Genomic DNA, 21881 nt, shown 5'->3' with positions numbered 1-21881 from the left:
CCCTCCTTCTCCCATCTCCCCTCTCTCATTCTCTCATCTCCTCTCCCTCCTCACATCTCCTACCATCTCCTTTTCCATCATTCTCTCCTTCTCCCATCTCCCCTCCCTCCTGCCTCCTTCTCCCATCTCCTCTCCCTTCTTCTCCCATCTCCCCTCCCGCCTTCTCATCTCCTCTCCCTTCTCACATCTCCTACCATCTATTTTTCCATCATTCTCTCCTTCTCCCATCTCCTCTCCCATCTCCTCTCCCTCCTCACATCTCCTATCATCTCTTTTTCCATCATTCTCTCCTCCCGTCTCCTCTCCCTCCTCCCATCTCCTCTCCCTCCTCACATCTTCTCCCATTTCTCTCTTCTTCTTTCCTTCTGCTATTTCCTCTCTCTTCTTCTCATAACGCCTTTTCCCATCTCCTTCTCCCATCTCCTCTCCCTCCTTCTCCCATCTCCTCTCCATCCTTCTCTGATATCCTTCTCCCATCTCCCCTACCTCCTTCTCCCATCTTCCCTCCCTCCTTCTCCCATCTCCCCACCCTCCTCTCCTTCCTTCTCCCATTTTCTCTACCTCCTTCTCCCATCTCTCCTTCTCTCATCTCCTCTCCCTCCTCACATCTCCTTTTCCATCATTCTCTCCTTCTCCCATCTCCTCTCCCATCTCCTCTCCATCCTTCTCTGATATCCTTCTCCCATCTCCCCTACCTCCTTCTCCCATCTTCCCTCCCTCCTTCTCCCATCTCCCCTACCTCCTCTCCTTCCTTCTCCCATCTTCTCTACCTCCTTCTCCCAGCTCTCCTTCTCTCATCTCCTCTCCCTCCTCACATCTCCTACCATCTCCTTTTCCATCATTCTCTCCTCCCATCTCCTCTCCCTCCTCACATCTTCTTTCCTTCTGTCATCTCCTCTCTCTTCTCCTAACGCATTCACCCATCTCCTCTCCTTCCCACATCTTCTTCCATTTCTGTCTCCTATCTCCTCTCTCTTCGTCTCATAACGCCTTCTCCCATCTCCTCTCCTTCCTTCTCCCATCTCCTCTCCCTCCTTCACCCATCTCCCCTCCCTAATTCTCCCATCTCCCCTCCATCCTTCTCCCATCTCCTCTCCCTCCTTCTCCCATCTCCTCTCCCATCTCCCCTCCCTCCTTCTCTCATCTCTCCCATCTCCTTTTCCATCATTCTCTCCTTCTCCCATCTCCCCTCTCTCCTTCTCCCATCTTCTCTACCTCCTTCTCTAATCTCCCCTCCCTCTTTCTCCCATCTCCCCTCCTCACATCTCCTTTTCCATCATTCTCTCCTTCTCCCATCTCCTCTCCCTCCTTCAACCATCTCCCCTCCTCACATCTCCTACCATCTCCTTTTCCATCATTCTCTCCTTCTCCCATCTCCTCTCCCTCCTTCAACCATCTCCTCTCCCTCCTCACATCTTCTCCTATTTCTCTTTCCTTCGGCCAGCTCCTCTCTTGTCTCATAACGCCTTCACCCATCTCCTCTCCTTCCTTCTCACATCTTCTCCCATTTCTCTCTCCTTCTTTCCCTCTGCTATCTCCTCTCTCTTCTTCTCATAACGCCTTCTCCCATCTCCCCTCCCTCCTTCACCAATCTCTTCTCCCATCTCCTCTCCCTCCTCCCATGTCCCCTCCCTCCTCCCCATCTTCTCTACCTCCTTCTCCCATCTCCTCTCCCTCCTTCTCCCCTCTCTCCTTCTCTCATCTCCTCTCCCTCCTTCTCTCATCTCCCCTCCCTCCTTCTCCCATCTCCCCTCCCTCCTTCTCTCATCTCCCTCCTTCTCCCATCTCCTCTCCCTCCTTCTCCCATCTCTCCTTCTCCCATCTCCCCTCCCTCCTTCTGCCATCTCCCATCATTCTCTCCTCCCATCTCCTCTCCCTCCTTCTCTCCTCCCATCTCCTCTCATCACATCTACTACCATCTCCTTTTCCATCACTCCTACTCCCATCTCCTCTCCCTCCTTCACCCATCTCCTCTCCCTCCTCACATCATCTTCTCCCATTTCTCTCTACTTTCCTTCTGCCATCTCCTCTCTCGTCTCATAACGCCTTCACCCATCTCCTCTCCTTCCTTCAAACATCTTCTCCTATTTCTCTCTCCTTCCTTCTGCTATCTCCTCTCTATTCTTCTCACAATGCATTCTCCCATCTCCTCTCCCTCCTTCTCCCATCTCCTCTCCATCCTTCTCTGATATCCTTCTCCCATCTCCCCTCCCTCCTTCCATCTCCCCTCCCTCCTTCTCTCATCTCCTCTCCCTCTCCCTCCCCCATCTCCCCTCCCTCCTTCTCTCATCTCCTCTCCCTCCTCACATCTCCTACCATCTCCTTTTCCATCATTCTCTCCTTCTCCCATCTCCTCTCCCTCCTCACATCTCCTTTTCCATCATTCTCTCCTCCCATCTCCTCTCCCTCCTTCACCCATCTCCCCTCCCTCCTTCTCTCACCTCCTCTCCCTCCTTCTCTCATCTCCTCTCCCTCCCCCATCTCCCCTCCCTCCTTCTCTCACCTCCTCCCCCTCCCTCCCCCATCTCCTCTCCCTCCCTCTCCCATCTCCTCTCCCTCCCATCTCCTCTCTCTCCCTCTCCCATCTCCCCTCCCTCCCTCTCCCATCTCCCCTCATCTCCTCTCCCTCCTCACATCTCCTACCATCTCCTTCTCCCTCATTCTCTCCTTCTCCCATCTCCTCTCCCTCCTTCTCTCATCTCCTCTCCCTCCTCACATCTCCTTTTCCATCATTCTCTCCTCCCATCTCCTCTCCCTCCTCACATCTCCTTTTCCATCATTCTCTCCTCCCATCTCCTCTCCCTCCTTCACCCATCTCCTCTCCCTCCTTACATCTTCTTCCCTTCTGCCATCTCCTCTCTCTTCTCATAACGCCTTCTCCCATCTCCTTTTCACATCTCCTCTCACTATTTCTCCCATCTTCTCTCCCTGAGTAAGAATACTTAATGCAGTCGAAACGCATCGACTGGGTCACGTCGACCATGTACATTTTTCTTTTGTATGCACTATATTTTCTTTTGCAAAAGAAAAGGAAAATCCAGTCCTGTTGAGCCGGACTCCATTTTTTTCTATCATTTTAAACTATGGTTTTCCCGCACACGGATCACATGTATGTTCGCTACCAATTCAGCCATTTGTAGTGAACATGGAAAATATTGTACTCCATTTCATATGGGCAAGGTGCGTGGCAAGGGATGGGGAAGTGGACGTGATGGTGCATGCAGAGGCCGAGGCCGTGAGCAAGCTGAAGTTGGGCCACAAGGAACATCCACATCTTCTCGCCCCACCTTTCTGTCCCAATTACTAGGGGACCGCAGCAGCACACCACTATTGAACTCTAAGCAGTGTCAAAAGGTTGTTGGTTGGATAGCGGCTAATGCTTCCAGTCACTCTGCCACCACCGCCGCCACCCTGTCTTCCACACAGTCAAGTCTGAGTAGCCGTCAGTCTGGACCACATATTCCTCACCCTTATCCTCCTTCCTCTCACCATGCTGAATGCCCAGAGACAACTGATCCCACACTTGGACACTACGAAGAGCTGTTCACTTTTGCATTTATAGATTCGTGCCTGTCTCCTGGTCCACTTTAAGCGGGGCAAGATGAGATCGCACGTAGCAATGCTCAAATATTTGAGCAGCCACGGTCACACGAAGGTCACGGTGGTAACATGTCACAAGAGGGGGACGATGATAAAGACAATTGCCAGAAAGTCAGGAGGAGGACCAGGGTGCGGAAGTGGAATCTGAGGTGGTGGATGATATAGTAAGTGACCCAAACTGGCAGGAGAGCATGCAGAGTGAGGACAGCAACAGAAAGAGGGAGGGAGGCGCAGCACCCCAACAGGCAGGAAGAAGGAGTGTGCCTCGTAATACCAACACGACGGAAGTTGCCAATACAACTGTTAGGTCTTTCCGAGTCTGTATCAGCAGGGGAGCAAAATTACCAGCCTGACCACAGCCAGCATGATCAGGCACATGGCAGCAAAGCACTCGACTTTGTGGGCCGAACCCCAGGGTCCAGGAACAGTGTCTGTGGGTGACACCACTGTTTCTTCCACTGTCCATGGTGCATGTGAAGATGCCTCCTGCCTTGCATCTGTCATTGCACACGCTCAACTAGCACCATCATCCAGCAAGTCCACGTCCCAGCGCAGCGTTCAGTTGTCCATAGTCCAGTCCTTGGAACGTAAGTACAAATACGCATCCAACGCCCCACAGGCCATACTACTAAATTCACACATTACTCATCTGCTTGTGCTCAAAATGTTTTCTTTTAGGCTCGTGGAAACAGAAGCTTTCTGCAACCTGATGGCGGTGGCTGTCCCTCTTCACTCGGTCCCCAGCCGCCACCATTTCTCCCAGTGTGCCATCCCGACATTACACAAGCACGTGTCCCACAACATTACCCGTGCCCTCAACAATGCAGTTACTGGGAAAGTCCACCTAACCACGGACACGTGGACAAGTGCTTGTGGGCAGGGACGGTACATCTCGCTGACGGCACACAGGGTTAACATAGTGGAAGCTGGGACCCAATTGGAACTTGGGATGGACCATGTCCTCCCGACGCCGAGGATTGCGGGCCCTACATCAATCAGGGTTGCCCCCACAGTCTACAGCTCCTGCACCTCATTCTCCTCCTCTTCAGCCTCCATCTCTGAAATGACCACATCAGTCAAAAGCTGGAAGCGCTGCAGCACTGCCTCAGCCAAGCATCAACAGGCTGTACTGAAGCGAATATGCTTAGGTGACAAACCGCACAATACTGAAGAGTTGTGGACAGCTCTGAAAGAGCATGCAGTTGTGTGCCTGAAAAGGCTGAACCTACAGCCAGGCATGGTTGTGTGTGACATTGGCCAGGACCTGGTGGCAGCTCTGAAGCAAGGCGAGCTCACAAACGTACCATGCCTAACCCATGTGTTTAACCTCGTGGTTCACCGGTTTCTCAAAAGCTACCCAGAGCTGCCAGATCTGCTTGTGAAAGTACGCCGCCTGTGTGCCCATTTTAGAAAGTCAGTTACAGCTTCAGCCGCCCTTGACGTGCTTGAGCAGCGTTTACAGCTTCCAGCTCACCAACTGTTGTGTTGTGTGATGTCCCTACACGTTGGATGTTGGAAAGGATTTGTGAGCAGGAGAGATGTAACCCTTGTACTGATCTATCACAATTAAGGACACCAGCCTTTCCACAGATCAAGAAGTCCGCTGCCTTGGAGTTACCCTTGACTCGGCCCTGTCCTGCACATCCAAGCTATGGCCGCCTCCTTCATCTCCCGCCTCAAACACTGCAACTCCTCACATGTACAACCCCTTGAAATCAATGGTGCAAGAAAAATAAATAATTTTTTCTGGTCCGTATTCACATTTCTTGGATTTGGTATTCAGCTCTTCTCAGGTAAGGTATCCTTTATTTCTGATGAGCAGATCTTCTTGAGTGTAGCAGCAGAGTAGCAGTGGCCTCCTCCCCACACAGCGGTACTGCCCGCCCGCCAGCAGAGGCATCTTCAGCGCAATACCGCAGCGATGGATGTCGCTATACCCCTAGCGCTATTCTAACCTAGCGGTGCAGACCGCACGCCTTAGGAGCCATCATCACAGCGCAATTCAATGTGACGTCTTGTCGCTTAAGCTGTTAGCGCTATTTAACCCATACCCATGAAACAGCATCCAGTAATCTTAAAGAGATTCTCTGATGAAGGTCTTATGTTAGACCGAAAACATTTAGAATTTAATTTCACCTGGATGCCAATAAAATTTGAATCTTCTTTTTCAACCAACTCTGAGTGCCAAGTTTACTGCTACTCTTATGAACGGGCTCTATACCCTACTTGTGCACCTGACAGAGACTTACTATTGAGTGCCTTGTTGTTTCTATTGTTTGAGCAGATCTTCTTGGTCACTCGTCACTTGTATGCAGGTTATGGAAGATCTTGGTAGGAGGTTGTGACAAACATCTTGGAAATCAGGGCTCCGGAGCCAGATCACCACCCTCAGATCTGTGTATGAGGCTTGTGCGGATCGTTCTGTCTCTTCATGCGATCCCAGACAGACGGGATGATGTGAGATCAGAGCTCAGGGGCTGGATCATCACCCCCAGATCTTCTGTGTATGAGGCTGGTGCGGATCCTTCTGTCTCTCCAAGTGATCACAGGCAGCCTGGATGATGGGAGATCAGGGCTCCGGGGCCAGATCATCACACACTCATCTTCTGTGTATGTGTGTATGAGGCTTGTGCGGATCCTTCTGTCTCTTCATGTGATCCCAGGCAGACTGTATGATGTGAGATCAGGGCTCAGGGGCTGGATCATCACAATCAGATCTTCTATGTATGAGACTTGTGCGGATTCTTCTCTCTTCATGTGATCCCAGGCAGACTGGATGATGTGATATCAGGGCTCCGGGCTCGGATCATCACCCCCTGATCTTCTGTGTATGTGTGTATGAGGCTTGTGCGGATCCTTCTCCTCATGTGATCCCAGACTGGATGATGTGAGATCACGGCTCCGGGACCGGATCATGACCCCCAGATCTTCTGTGTATGTGGCTCGTGCGGATCGTTCTGTCTCTTCAGGTGATCCCAGACTGGATGATGCGAGATCAAGGCTCTGGGGCCAGGTCATCAGCTCCAGGACTCCTCATTCTTCCATACATGTCCATTTTTGCTTCACAGTATGTCTCCTCACCTGCCTGAACCTTGTGCACAATCCTGTATTTATGTGTATATACAGATTACTGTGTTTCTGTCTCTTACACCTCATGTTGGTCACACCGCAGGCCCTGACCAGAGAATGATCGGGCATTTTCCTGGATTCAGTGATGTGGTGATGTCACCTCCACATATGCAGCTCATTACAGCTCAGACTCAGGATGTCGGCCAGCAGCGATGGCTCCAGATGTTGCTTAGACCGGCGCTGCTCACAGAGGTTCCCTCAGAGTCTGAAAGTGGTTTTTTGTCTTCTTGTTCTTAGCCTCTGGGGACGCTCATGAGAACCTAACAGAGTCGGTGATGGAGGCAAGAAAGCGGCATCCCGAGGGTGTATTGATGTCTCCCATCACAGTGTTCATTCTCTTATTATATTGCCATCATCATATTATACAGCACTGTGCATTGCTCACTTCGCTCTTTGACCTGGCTAATTCTTCTCCTTTCCATTAGGCCTAGGATTAAACACAGACGAGCAGAACCCTTCTAAGTTTTATGTAGGAACAGGAGTCATTCATTCATTTTTCCGGCCAGTCATTTCGTTAGTCAGAAAAAAAAACCCAAAGGATTTGATGTTTGGTAAAATGATTACACAGTCTGATTCCAGGACGACCGCGGTGCTGACGTGTGGGGACCGATGTGTCATGATGAGAGAAGTAGGGTGGAAGCATCTGCCAGGAGTCAATGAAGATCCTCAACTGTTCTGAATGGCAGCTGCAGGGTGGGATCGAGGACACCATCGACAAGAACTTATCCCCAGGCCTGTAAAATCCAGAAAAGGCCAATAAATCACAGAAACACTTAATAGAAGGTTTGAGTGAGGAGAAAATCCCTGCAAAATGTGTAAAGATACCAGAAAAAGTAAGGGATTTATGACTCTCAAAACTACAAAAAGTATTCAATCATTGATCATATGACCTGTGATACGTCCAACATATGGCTGAATGTACAGGATGCAATCTTATGCATGTAGGATGCACAGGACGTGCTCTTAACAGAAGACCAGGGCAAAAACGATGTACCCAACAGTCGATGCAGTAGATCCTGAGCAGCGAGGACTTTACTGACGTCAATCGCTGGAGAACTAATCATGTCTGTACATTTGGGATGGACACTGGTAAAAGACGTGTCCCGGGAGGTACCAGGGAAGGAAACGTTACTTGTGCCCAGGCTTTTGGGATTTTTCACCTGGAGATGTGAACTTCCCTAGGATTAGGTTTACATCCAGAAGTGACCCATTATTATTACTAAAGCCCCACAATTATTATCACAAGTTTTGTATGCGATTTTAGTCCATGTGTTATTGACGTGTAATCAGCATGCTGTATTTCTGGTCTTGCATCACTGGCTATGTGGGATGCTTGGAGCCCTGGAAACATGCAGTTATTGCACCTGTCCCTTTACTTGGAGGTTTGCAAGATGGATTTTAACTGCTGAATTGGAAATAAAGAGGGGAAGGGTCTCCTCCTCCTTTTTTTGCTGGACTTGACATTTTGCCATGGAGTCTGATGCAGCCATCTCTCTGGGACATGGTCTCCACCACAAAAGCCAAATATGGGAATACTATTGGTTAGAAGGTCATGGTCTTAATGGAGGTGGATTGTCGGTACACCTCAGCCACAGGCTGGCTGCACATGACACCAGACGTTATCACTACATGGACAGGTGTATGATGTGGGGACATCTGCTTTAAGGACAGCGTGTAGTCTTCCTCTCTCAGCTATTCTGCACCATCTTAGGTTATACTTTAGCATCACCAACTATTACTATGGTCTACGCGCTCTACCAGCCTCAGGATGAGAGATGTGGTACGCAGCTTGGTGACGGCTGACCTGGGACATTCACTTTGGGAATGGAGGGACCACCACTACTTATCTGGACACCACTCACCCTGACCCATGCGAGCACCAGTCAAGGCTTCCTTGGCACTTCCGAAGCCCAGCTCTCTACAAATCACACTGGCTGCCTGCAGGTCCCAGCGGTCATCGCACACAGTGCCCCACTGACCATTCTTCAAAACCTCAACACGACCCTCCCCAGGGCGAGAACCTCCTTTCAGTCTGATGATTTCCTGTAGGACAGAGAAGAATTGGACAGTGAGGGCACATAGTGAAGCACTGAGTTCGCCCAGTGACTCCTTACAATTGCTGACCTCCCGTTGTGCCTCCTGCACGATTTTCTTCTTCTTTATTGCCGTCTGTGCTGTGTTTTGAGCTGCAAATACAGAGCCGAGAGTGCAGCTTATAACCACTGGGCCCCCGTCCCGGCACGCTGCAGAGTTGTTCACCTTGTAGACTTCAAAAGGGCACAGAGACAAGTGGACCTCAGTGCCCAAGCACTTCACTGAGTGCAAGCGGAATGACGGCTTCTGTCTGTCCAGATAAAGCCTGCAGGAGAGTCACAGAGAGAATAATGATCAACCTGAGCACCAGGAACCAGCGCAGCCCAACCAGGACAACATGGCACTCAGAAAACTTTCATACTTGCATTCCTTGCATCAGTATTGTAAGAGGAAACCAGAAATACACATCTTCTGTATTTTGGAGCGAGTCCCACAAGTACTGATGTGAAATACCAACCAAAAAAGGATGAGCAATATCTAACCTAAAGAAAGATATGGTCAAATGTACCTGTAAGTAAAGACAAAGCCATCACCCAGCTCAGTAGTCTTCGCAGGACTCAGTATCAATACGCTTCCATCTGTACGATTGTGAAATCTTTCACAAAGTGATCCTACCGTTTTAGGCTGATGGATCGGGGGAACAGCGATTGATTCACTTGTCTCCGTTTGTGAAGTGTGTGATTAATCACTGAAGATCTCACAAGACAATCTGAGACAGATTAAAGAAGCCTTGAAGCCCTGGGTGTCTATTCTCACCTGCCTTCTGCCATACATGAGGATGAAAAAGCAGAAACACTCAGAGAAGTTACCAGGACTGCTGGAAACAGAGGTTAAAAAAAAAATATGAAGGCGTCTAAAACCTCAACTAGAACTAATGAAGAAACAATGATAAAAAGAATGAAAGCTATCTGAGGTCTTCTCAGTCCTTTGTAGAGACAGAACCATTGTATGAGTGCTCAGAATACTCACCAGAACGGGAATACAAAAATCCCCAATCCCACAAATCATAAAGATCTCTTCATAAATGAGAAGTACTGGAGAAATAAGGTTAAAAAGAAATGTACTTAAGCAGAAGGGTTGTACTGGAAGGACAGAGAAAGACCATAATGGAAGAGAGGAACATGGCAGTACTGGAAGAGTGAGAAGGACAATGCTGGAAGAGCAGCGAAGGACAATGCTGGAAGAGCAGAGAAGGACAATGCTGGAAGAGCAGAGATGGACAATGCTGGAAGAGCAGAGAAGGACAATGCTGGAAGAGCAGCGAAGGACAATGCTGGAAGAGCAGAATAGACAATGCTGCAAGAGCAGCGAAGGACAATGCTGGAAGAGCAGCGAAGGACAATGCTGGAAGAGCAGCGAAGGACAATGCTGGAAGAGCAGAGAAGGACAATGCTGGAAGAGCAGCGAAGGACAATGCTGGAAGAGCAGCGAAGGACAATGCTGGAAGAGCAGCGAAGGACAATGCTGGAAGAGCAGAATAGACAATGCTGGAAGAGCAGCGAAGGACAATGCTGGAAGAGCAGCGAAGGACAATGCTGGAAGAGCAGAGAAGGACAATGCTGGAAGAGCAGCAATGGACAATGCTGGAAGAGCAGCGAAGGACAATGCTGGAAGAGCAGAATAGACAATGCTGGAAGAGCAGCGAAGGACAATGCCGGAAGAGCAGCGAAGGACAATGCTGGAAGAGCAGAGAAGGACAATGCTGGAAGAGCAGCGAAGGACAATGCTGGAAGAGCAGAATAGACAATGCTGGAAGAGCAGCGAAGGACAATGCTGGAAGAGCAGCGAAGGACAATGCTGGAAGAGCAGCGAAGGACAATGCTGGAAGAGCAGCGAAGGACAATGCTGGAAGAGCAGAGAAGGACAATGCTGGAAGAGCAGAGAAGGACAATGCTGGAAGAGCAGAGAAGGACAATGCTGGAAGAGCAGAGAAGGACAATGCTGGAAGAGCAGAGAAGGACAATGCTGGAAGAGCAGAGAAGGACAATGCTGGAAGAGCAGAGAAGGACAATGCTGGAAGAGCAGAGAAGGACAATGCTGGAAGAGCAGCGAAGGACAATGCTGGAAGAGCAGAATAGACAATGCTGGAAGAGCAGCGAAGGACAATGCTGGAAGAGCAGAGAAGGACAATGCTGGAAGAGCAGCGAAGGACAATGCTGGAAGAGCAGCGAAGGACAATGCTGGAAGAGCAGAATAGACAATGCTGGAAGAGCAGCGAAGGACAATGCTGGAAGAGCAGCGAAGGACAATGCTGGAAGAGCAGAGAAGGACAATGCTGGAAGAGCAGAGAAGGACAATGCTGGAAGAGCAGAGAAGGACAATGCTGGAAGAGCAGAGAAGGACAATGCTGGAAGAGCAGAGATGGACAATGCTGGAAGAGCAGAGAAGGACAATGCTGGAAGAGCAGAGAAGGACAATGCTGGAAGAGCAGAGAAGGACAATGCTGGAAGAGCAGCGAAGGACAATGCTGGAAGAGCAGAGAAGGACAATGCTGGAAGAGCAGAGAAGGACAATGCTGGAAGAGCAGAGATGGACAATGCTGGAAGAGCAGAGAAGGACAATGCTGGAAGAGCAGCGAAGGACAATGCTGGAAGAGCAGAATAGACAATGCTGGAAGAGCAGAGATGGACAATGCTGGAAGAGCAGCGAAGGACAATGCTGGAAGAGCAGCGAAGGACAATGCTGGAAGAGCAGAATAGACAATGCTGGAAGAGCAGCGAAGGACAATGCTGGAAGAGCAGCGAAGGACAATGCTGGAAGAGCAGCGAAGGACAATGCTGGAAGAGCAGAGAAGGACAATGCTGGAAGAGCAGCAAAGGACAATGCTGGAAGAGCAGCAAAGGACAATGCTGGAAGAGCAGCAAAGGACAATGCTGGAAGAGCAGCGAAGGACAATGCTGGAAGAGCAGAATAGACAATGCTGGAAGAGCAGCGAAGGACAATGCTGGAAGAGCAGCGAAGGACAATGCTGGAAGAGCAGAGAAGGACAATGCTGGAAGAGCAGAATAGACAATGCTGGAAGAGCAGCGAAGGACAATGCTGGAAGAGCAGCGAAGGACAATGCTGGAAGAGCAGCGAAGGACAATGCTGGAAGAGCAGCGAAGGACAATGCTGGAAGAGCAGCGAAGGACAATGCTGGAAGAGCAGCGAAGGACAATGCTGGAAGAGCAGAGAAGGACAATGCTGGAAGAGCAGAGAAGGACAATGCTGGAAGAGCAGAGAAGGACAATGCTGGAAGAGCAGAGAAGGACAATGCTGGAAGAGCAGCGAAGGACAATGCTGGAAGAGCAGAATAGACAATGCTGGAAGAGCAGCGAAGGACAATGCTGGAAGAGCAGCGAAGGACAATGCTGGAAGAGCAGCGAAGGACAATGCTGGAAGAGCAGCGAAGGACAATGCTGGAAGAGCAGCGAAGGACAATGCTGGAAGAGCAGAGAAGGACAATGCTGGAAGAGCAGAGAAGGACAATGCTGGAAGAGCAGAGAAGGACAATGCTGGAAGAGCAGAGAAGGACAATGCTGGAAGAGCAGAGAAGGACAATGCTGGAAGAGCAGAGAAGGACAATGCTGAAAGAGCAGAGAAGGACAATGCTGGAAGAGCAGAGAAGGACAATGCTGGAAGAGCAGAGAAGGACAATGCTGGAAAAGCAGAGAAGGACAATGCTGGAAGAGCAGAGAAGGACAATGCTGGAAGAGCAGAGAAGGACAATGCTGGAAGAGCAGCGAAGGGCAATGCTGGAAGAGCAGCGAAGGACAATGCTGGAAGAGCAGAGAAGGACAATGCTGGAAGAGCAGCGAAGGACAATGCTGAAAGAGCAGCGAAGGACAATGCTGGAAGAGCAGCGAAGGACAATGCTGGATGAGCAGAATAGACAATGCTGGAAGAGCAGCAAAGGACAATGCTGGAAGAGCAGCAAAGGACAATGCTGGAAGAGCAGCAAAGGACAATGCTGGAAGAGCAGCAAAGGACAATGCTGGATGAGCAGAATAGACAATGCTGGAAGAGCAGCGAAGGACAATGCTGGAAGAGCAGCGAAGGACAATGCTGGAAGAGCAGAGAAGGACAATGCTGGAAGAGCAGAGAAGGACAATGCTGGAAGAGCAGAGAAGGACAATGCTGGAAGAGCAGAGAAGGACAATGCTGGAAGAGCAGAGAAGGACAATGCTGGAAGAGCAGAGATGGACAATGCTGGAAGAGCAGAGAAGGACAATGCTGGAAGAGCAGCGAAGGACAATGCTGGAAGAGCAGAATAGACAATGCTGGAAGAGCAGCGAAGGACAATGCTGGAAGAGCAGCGAAGGACAATGCTGGAAGAGCAGCGAAGGACAATGCTGGAAGAGCAGCAAAGGACAATGCTGGAAGAGCAGCAAAGGACAATGCTGGAAGAGCAGCGAAGGACAATGCTGGAAGAGCAGCAAAGGACAATGCTGGAAGAGCAGCAAAGGACAATGCTGGAAGAGCAGCGAAGGGCAATGCTGGAAGAGCAGCGAAGGACAATGCTGGAAGAGCAGAGAAGGACAATGCTGAAAGAGCAGCGAAGGACAATGCTGGAAGAGCAGCGAAGGACAATGCTGGATGAGCAGAATAGACAATGCTGGAAGAGCAGCAAAGGACAATGCTGGAAGAGCAGCAAAGGACAATGCTGGAAGAGCAGCGAAGGACAATGCTGGATGAGCAGAATAGACAATGCTGGAAGAGCAGCGAAGGACAATGCTGGAAGAGCAGCGAAGGACAATGCTGGAAGAGCAGAGAAGGACAATGCTGGAAGAGCAGAGAAGGACAATGCTGGAAGAGCAGAGAAGGACAATGCTGGAAGAGCAGAGAAGGACAATGCTGGAAGAGCAGCAAAGGACAATGCTGGAAGAGCAGCGAAGGGCAATGCTGGAAGAGCAGCGAAGGACAATGCTGGAAGAGCAGAGAAGGACAATGCTGGAAGAGCAGAGAAGGACAATGCTGGAAGAGCAGAATAGACAATGCTGGAAGAGCAGCGAAGGACAATGCTGGAAGAGCAGCGAAGGACAATGCTGGAAGAGCAGAGAAGGACAATGCTGGAAGAGCAGAGAAGGACAATGCTGGAAGAGCAGCAAAGGACAATGCTGGAAGAGCAGCAAAGGACAATGCTGGAAGAGCAGCGAAGGGCAATGCTGGAAGAGCAGCGAAGGACAATGCTGGAAGAGCAGAGAAGGACAATGCTGAAAGAGCAGCGAAGGACAATGCTGGAAGAGCAGCGAAGGACAATGCTGGATGAGCAGAATAGACAATGCTGGAAGAGCAGCAAAGGACAATGCTGGAAGAGCAGCAAAGGACAATGCTGGAAGAGCAGCAAAGGACAATGCTGGAAGAGCAGCAAAGGACAATGCTGGAAGAGCAGAGAAGGACAATGCTGGATGAGCAGAATAGACAATGCTGGAAGAGCAGCGAAGGACAATGCTGGAAGAGCAGAGAAGGACAATGCTGGAAGAGCAGAGAAGGACAATGCTGAAAGAGCAGAGAAGGACAATGCTGGAAGAGCAGAGAAGGACAATGCTGGAAGAGCAGAGAAGGACAATGCTGGAAGAGCAGAGAAGGACAATGCTGAAAGAGCAGAGAAGGACAATGCTGGAAGAGCAGAGAAGGACAATGCTGGAAGAGCAGAGAAGGACAATGCTGGAAAAGCAGAGAAGGACAATGCTGGAAGAGCAGAGAAGGACAATGCTGGAAGAGCAGAGAAGGACAATGCTGGAAGAGCAGAGAAGGACAATGCTGGAAGAGCAGAGAAGGACAATGCTGGAAGAGCAGAGAAGGACAATGCTGGAAGAGCAGAGAAGGACAATGCTGGAAAAGCAGAGAAGGACAATGCTGGAAAAGCAGAGAAGGACAATGCTGGAAGAGCAGAGAAGGACAATGCTGGAAGAGCAGCGAAGGACAATGCTGGAAGAGCAGCGAAGGACAATGCTGGAAGAGCAGAGAAGGACAATGCTGGAAGAGCAGAGAAGGTCAATGCTGGAAGACCAAAGAAGGACTATACTGGAAGAGCAGAGAAGGACAATGCTAGAAGAGCAGAGAAGGACAATGCTGGAAGAGCAGAGAAGGACAAAACTAACAGGTCAAGGAAATTCTTATCCTCTCTTGCTGACAACTTTATCTTCCAAAAGGTAGGGGAGAAAACAAGGGGAACTGCTACCTTGGATCTAATCCTCATAAACAGGGAGGAAATGGTTGAGGAGGTAAACGTGGCTGGGACCCTAGGAGATAGCGACCATGCTATTTTAGAATTTTGGATAACTAGAGGAGGAAGACCTGTGAAGACTCAGACGTCAAGGTTAGATTTCAGAAAGGCAGATTTTAAGGGACTCAGATAGAGAATTGGAGGGATCCAATGGCTGGATATCCTTAAGGACAAAAATGTCTAGGAAGGATGGGAAATCTTGAAAAATGAAATTTTCAAAGCACAATTGTTAACAATTCCAAAAAGAGGGAAGAATAGGAAGCATTTAAGGAAACCAGGATGGAGGAACACAGAACTTAAGCACATGCTAAAAAGGAAGAAAAAAATGTTTATAAAATGGAAAGAGGGAGGCATATCTAAAGAAGAATATAATGCTGTCTGCAGAAACTGCAGGGCACAAATCAGATTATCTAAAGCTGACAATGAATTGAGGCTTGCAAGAGATGTCAAAAGCAATAATAAAGGATTTTGGGGATATGTCAAAAGTAAAAGTCAAAGATGCTATAGGATTTTTACAGGATGAAAATGATGAAATGGTAAGACAGGATGTTGAGAAGGCCGAACTTTTAAATTCCTATTTTGCATCTGTTTTCTCTCAGAAAGGAAATGTAACATCAACTGTTCTTCACTGTCCTATTAAGGAAATAGAAGAATCCAGGATATCTATAAACAGAAAGATAGTGAGGAAACACTTAGCTAACCTAAATGAATTCAAGTCTCCAGGTCCAGATGAATTACACCCCAGAGTACTGAAGGAGATAGCAGAAGAAATTTTTGAACCCCTCTCCATAATCTTTGAAAATTCTTGGAGAACAGGAGAAGTCCCAGAAGACTGGAGAAGAGCAAATGTTGTTCCTATCTTCAAAAAGGGGAAGAAGGTGGACCCAGGCAACTATAGGCCGGTGAGTCTGACTTCTATACCAGGAAAGATCTTTGAACAAATAATTAAACATGTATGTCAGTACCTGGATAAGAACGAAGTGATTAAGCAGAGTCAGCATGGGTTTGTAACTAATAAGTCATGTCAGACTAACTTAATTTCATTCTATGACGGAATCACTGATTGGGTGGATCAAGGAAATGCTGTAGATATAGTATATCTTGACTTCAGCAAAGCATTTGACAAAGTATCTCATACAATCCTTATTGAAAAAATGACTAAGTATGGAATGGACAAGGCAACTGTTAGGTGGATTCATAACTGGCTTAGTGATCGGACCCAAAGAGTGGTCGTAAATGGCTGCACATCCAGTTGGAAGAATGTCTCAAGTGGGGTACCACAGGGCTCTGTCCTGGGCCCTGTATTGTTCAACATCTTTATCAACGATTTAGATGAAGGAATTGAGGGTAAACTGATTAAATTTGCTGATGACACAAAGCTAGGAGGGATAGCCAATACTAGAGAAGAGAGAGAGAGGATTCAAAAAGATATAAATAAACTGGAGAAGTGGGCAGCAACTAACAGAATGGATTCTAACAGGGAAAAATGCAAAGTACTACATCTGGGCAATAAAAATGAAAAAAGCATATACAGAATGGGAGGAATAGGGCTAAGCAACAGCACATGTGAAAAAGACTTGGGTATACTAATAGATCACAGACTGAATATGAGTCAACAGTGTGATGCAGCAGCAAAAAAGGCAAATGCAATTCTAGGATGTATTAACAGAAGCATACAGTCTAGATCACGTGAAGTCATTATTTCCCTCTACTCCTCTTTGGTCAGACCTCATCTGGAATACTGTGTCCAGTTTTGGGCACCACATTTTAAAAAAGACATCAACAAACTGGAGCAAGTTCAGAAAAGAGCGACCAGAATGGTGACCGGTCTGCAAACCCTGTCTTATGAGGAAAGGTTGCAGGATTTGGGAATGTTTAGTTTGCAAAAGAGAAGACTGAGAGGAGACTTAATAGCTGTCTACAAATATCTAAAGGGCTGTCACATTGTAGAAGGATCAACTTTATTCTCATTTGCACAAGGAAAGACTAGAAGCAATGGGATGAAACTGAATGGGAGGAGACACAGATTAGATATTAGAAAAAACTTTTTGACAGTTAGAGTGATCAATGAGTGGAACAAGCTGCCACGAGAAGTAGTGAGTTCTCCTTCAATGGAAGTCTTCAAACAGAGGCTGGACAGACATCTGACTGGGTTGATTTAGCGAATCCAGCTTTGAGCAGGGGGTTGGACCAGATGGCCCAGGAGGTCCCTTCCAACTCTACGATTCTATGACAATGCTGGAAGAGCAGCGAAGGACAATGCTGGAAGAGCAGCAAAGGACAATGCTGGAAGAGCAGCAAAGGACAATGCTGGAAGAGCAGCAAAGGACAATGCTGGAAGAGCAGCAAAGGACAATGCTGGAAGAGCAGCAAAGGACAATGCTGGAAGAGCAGCAAAGGACAATGCTGGAAGAGCAGCAAAGGACAATGCTGGAAGAGCAGCAAAGGACAATGCTGGAAGAGCAGCAAAGGACAATGCTGGAAGAGCAGCAAAGGACAATGCTGGAAGAGCAGCAAAGGACAATGCTGGAAGAGCAGCAAAAGACAATGCTGGAAGAGCAGCAAAAGACAATGCTGGAAGAGCAGCAAAAGACAATGCTGGAAGAGCAGCAAAAGACAATGCTGGAAGAGCAGCAAAAGACAATGCTGGAAGGGCAGAAAAGGACAATGCTGGAAGGGCAGAGAAGGACAATGCTGGAAGAGCAGCGAAGGACAATGCTGGAAGAGCAGCGAAGGTCAATGCTGGAAGAGCAGCGAAGGTCAATGCTGGAAGAGCAGCGAAGGACAATGCTGGAAGAGCAGCGAAGGACAATGCTGGAAGAGCAGCGAAGGTCAATGCTGGAAGAGCAGCGAAGGTCAATGCTGGAAGAGCAGCGAAGGTCAATGCTGGAAGAGCAGCAAAGGTCAATGCTGGAAGAGCAGCAAAGGTCAATGCTGGAAGAGCAGCAAAGGTCAATGCTGGAAGAGCAGCAAAGGTCAATGCTGGAAGAGCAGCAAAGGTCAATGCTGGAAGAGCAGCAAAGGTCAATGCTGGAAGAGCAGCAAAGGTCAATGCTGGAAGAGCAGCAAAGGTCAATGCTGGAAGAGCAGCAAAGGTCAATGCTGGAAGAGCAGCAAAGGTCAATGCTGGAAGAGCAGCAAAGGTCAATGCTGGAAGAGCAGAGAAGGACAATGCTGGAAGAGCAGAGAAGGACAATGCTGGAAGAGCAGAGAAGGACAATGCTGGAAGAGCAGAGAAGGACAATGCTGGAAGAGCAGAGAAGGACAATGCTGGAAGAGCAGAGAAGGACAATGCTGGAAGAGCAGAGAAGGACAATGCTGGAAGAGCAGAGAAGGACAATGCTGGAAGAGCAGAGAAGGACAAAGCTGGAAGAGCAGAGAAGGACAAAGCTGGAAGAGAGGAACATGGCAGTACTGGAAGAGCAGAGAAGGTCAATGCTGGAAGAGCAGAGAAGGTCAATGCTGGAAGAGCAGAGAAGGTCAATGCTGGAAGAGCAGAGAAGGACAATGCTGGAAGAGCAGAGAAGGACAATTGTTATGATGAGTCACCGAAGGAGGAAAAAACAAAATACCAGCTAAGTCCAGAAAAACCAGAGAGGTTGGCAGCTATCGGATTGCAGACCCCTGAACCTATCCAAAACAACTAGCAGTAGCTGTGGGGGGTTCCTACGGTGCCCTAGACCCCTCAATCACAGCTGGAGAGCTACATAGCCTAAAGACAGAAAGGGGAAAAACTAAACTGCCCCAGAGCAGACCCCAAAGCAATAGGCAGCCCCCAACATATAATGACGGTGAAGTAAGATGAAAACACTAACACAGATAGAAAGATAGGTTGAGCAAATGATGGGGCCCAAGTTAACTATATAGGACAGGATAGGAAAGCTGTTGTCTGCCATCCGCAAAAACCCTATCAAAATGAGCCAACCGACTGATAGGAAAAACAGGCCCTGAAGTCGCTAGGCTTCAAAAGACTATATCAGCACTCAGGTATATTCTGAAGACAGAGCAAAAGATCAACAGATCAGAGACAAAAATGGAATTCAGCTCACCCCCGGCCGGGGATGGTAGAACTCCCAAAAAAAACAAGGCAAAACAAAAACAAAACTGAAGAGTACAAAGAAGAGCAGAAAAACTTAGCTTTGAGATGCAGGAATCAGACTGGTCTCCAAGAATCCAGCAGGAAAATCACCAGCCAGGAAGAAGGGCGTCGGCAGCCTTATATCCAGTCCTCAATTCCAGCCACCCAGTTATCATCTAGCTGCCCAGGTGTTTGGTAATCAGTCTCACTACCTTCCTTCACCAGAGGAGGGAGTTCATCAGACCTCAATGGTGAAGGGAAAAATAAACTCACAACAGACAATGCTGGAAGAGCAGAGAAGGTCAATGCTGGAAGAGCAGAGAAGGTCAATGCAGGAAGAGCAGAGAAGGACAATGCAGGAAGAGCAGAGAAGGACAATGCTGGAAGAGAGAAGCGCTACAATGCCCGTGATAGAATCCCAGGTTGTGTAACTAATAGAGAAGGAGGGCACATCAGAAATACAGTGGGTGTTATACAAACCCTACAAGGGCTATTAATAATAGGCATGAAGAGGAAGTTGTAAAGAAAAGGCGCGCGCCCATTATAAAAAATGATGAATATTATTACAGACAATTAGCAAAACAGAAAATCAGTATAGACAGAAAGGAACAAAACATGTAAATGTTCACACATGAACAGCTGTCAGGGCTTGGAAATGACGATCCGATGACAGCGTCTCCAACAGGCAAACACGAAGGTGGCAGAAATCTCGTGCAGGTTGGGTCAATTCCACATGGCGTAATATAATGACAAATAGATGGTATAAATACTCAATTAATGTGAAGACATGAGTGGAAAAACACAGTGGGTGGCAAACCACAAAATCCACAACACATACCGTACATCAGCTGCCCACGCTGACCAAGTCCACTGTCCCAATATAAACCAGGCAGATTCGCCCTGATGACACTGCTGGAAAGCAGCGAAACACGTTGGGATCTGTTTCTTCAGGTGCTGCTAACTTACCCTGGTAAATATCATAACTGTAGATGCTGCTGATGTGTAATATATGTGGTGGATTTTGTGGTTCGCCACCCACTGTGTTTTTCCACTCATGTCTTCATATTAATTGTGTATTTATACCATCTATTTGTCATTATATTACGCCATGTGGAATTGACCCAGTCGTCACCAGGTTTCTGCCACCTTCGCGTTTGAGTGTTGGAGCCGCACTCATCGGATCGTCATTTCCAAGCCCTGACAGCTGTTTTGTTCCTTTCTGTCTATACTGATTTTCTGTTTTGCTAATTGTCTGTAACAAATTGCATCATTTTTATAATGGGCGCACGTCCCAGGTTTTGTTATACATAATCCTACCAAAAAGAATCATTTCAGAACTTTTCCCCCTTTAATGTCGCCCATAATGTGAAGAAATTCATTGAGAAACCAACTAAAATCATTTTGGGGGAAAATAAAAATAGCAAAAGTAAATTAATGTAGTTGCATAAGTTTACACGCCCTTTTGTAATTGGAATGTGGTTGTGTTCAGTATCAGCTGATCACATTCTCTCATATTATATAGTAGTCAGCGCTCGGCCGCTGTCATTTACAGCAATAAACCCCAGAGAAAGGTTACTGCTCTAGGAGGATTTTTCTGATATTTTCTGGTCTGTAAACAGCTGACAACACAGCAAAGGATATCAATGTGGAAAGTTGTCAGTCAGGAGAAGGGACAAAAACCATTTCCCAGGCATTAGACAAGAACACTGAGATGTCATCAAGAAGGGTTTAAATTTTGGCACAACGGTGACATTACCGAGGACTGGACGTCCATCAAACATTGCTAAAAAGACACGGAGAGAATTATTGCTGGAGACTGCAAGAGTCCGACAAGAACATTAAAGGAGCTGCAGGAATTTATGGCCAGTCCTGACCGCTGCCAGAAATTCATGTTGTTTTACTTTTTTTTTTCTTTTTACAGCCAAAAAGATTTCAATTCATTCCTTGATTGATTTGTGCAGATTATGGTCACACTAAAGGGGGGGGGGGGGGAGTTCTGAAATGACTTTTCTTGGTAGGATTATTTTATAGTCACGGCATGCTGGAAAAATGGAGAATTGTATTCTGTAAGCATAGAAAAGAGTTATTGTGGAAGGAATAAGTGCTCTCCCCACAGAGCAGAGATCGGCTGTGCTTTAGGATAAACCGGGGGAGCAGAGGAGGGGTAACCCCAACCCTATACACGGGAAAGGCCGAGGGGCACTCTCGACGAGCATCATACTCTGTGGTTGGAAGCATACCGTATGTCCTGGAGATAGGAAGCGCTCGTAATTGGGACGTAGCGGAGACTACAAACAGTGATAGGAGGGCCATGATGGAAGGGTGGAATGATGGAGACTTAGAAGGAAGAAGAGAACGGACCAAGATGCCCATTATTTGGCCAATACTGATGCCACTACACTCAGATCAGAAAATGAAATATAAAAGGGACATCACCCTCAATAACGACATGGAGACCAATGAGACAGCAGGTAATGTCCTGGGTGAGGAGGAGCGAGTTCTGCGTGTGAGGTACATCATCTCCACAGAGATGCGTAATACGTCTCGACCCCCAGCCTCCCACACACTATGCACCATCCTCATCATTCAATCATACACTTATCATACAAAACATGGAGGGAAAGGAACGCCACCAGGACCAGCAAAGCCACCACCCAGATGTGACACCAGGCTGGCGCTACAGATGAGCAGATGTAGGCCTCCACTCCTGACACAATATTGAGTTTGTCACACTGATTGGATTACCAGACAAATCCTTTCTCTGTGTCAAAT

General features: G+C 48.0%; 1 protein-coding gene across 6 annotated transcripts in view; it reads right to left on the bottom strand.

Moving 5' to 3' along the window:
- Positions 1 to 21881, bottom strand: part of LOXL3 (lysyl oxidase like 3) — a 258654-nt gene that overhangs the window by 107783 nt on the left and 128990 nt on the right. For all 6 annotated transcript variants that reach the window (XM_073586838.1, XM_073586837.1, XM_073586839.1 and 3 more), the window contains 2 exons: positions 8854 to 9088; positions 8592 to 8772 (listed from right to left, as the gene is read on the bottom strand). In XM_073586838.1, the coding sequence (XP_073442939.1) occupies positions 8592 to 8772; positions 8854 to 9088 (416 nt within the window). The remainder of the gene's footprint in view (positions 1 to 8591; positions 8773 to 8853; positions 9089 to 21881) is intronic.

This window comes from Dendrobates tinctorius, unplaced genomic scaffold, assembly GCF_039654945.1.
Source record: "Dendrobates tinctorius isolate UK_male_01 unplaced genomic scaffold, ASM3965494v1 ptg000096l, whole genome shotgun sequence".
In the NCBI taxonomy this organism is placed as follows: domain Eukaryota; kingdom Metazoa; phylum Chordata; class Amphibia; order Anura; family Dendrobatidae; genus Dendrobates; species Dendrobates tinctorius.
Note: the sequence above shows the minus strand (reverse complement) of the source record. Positions and strands in the feature narration are given on the sequence as shown.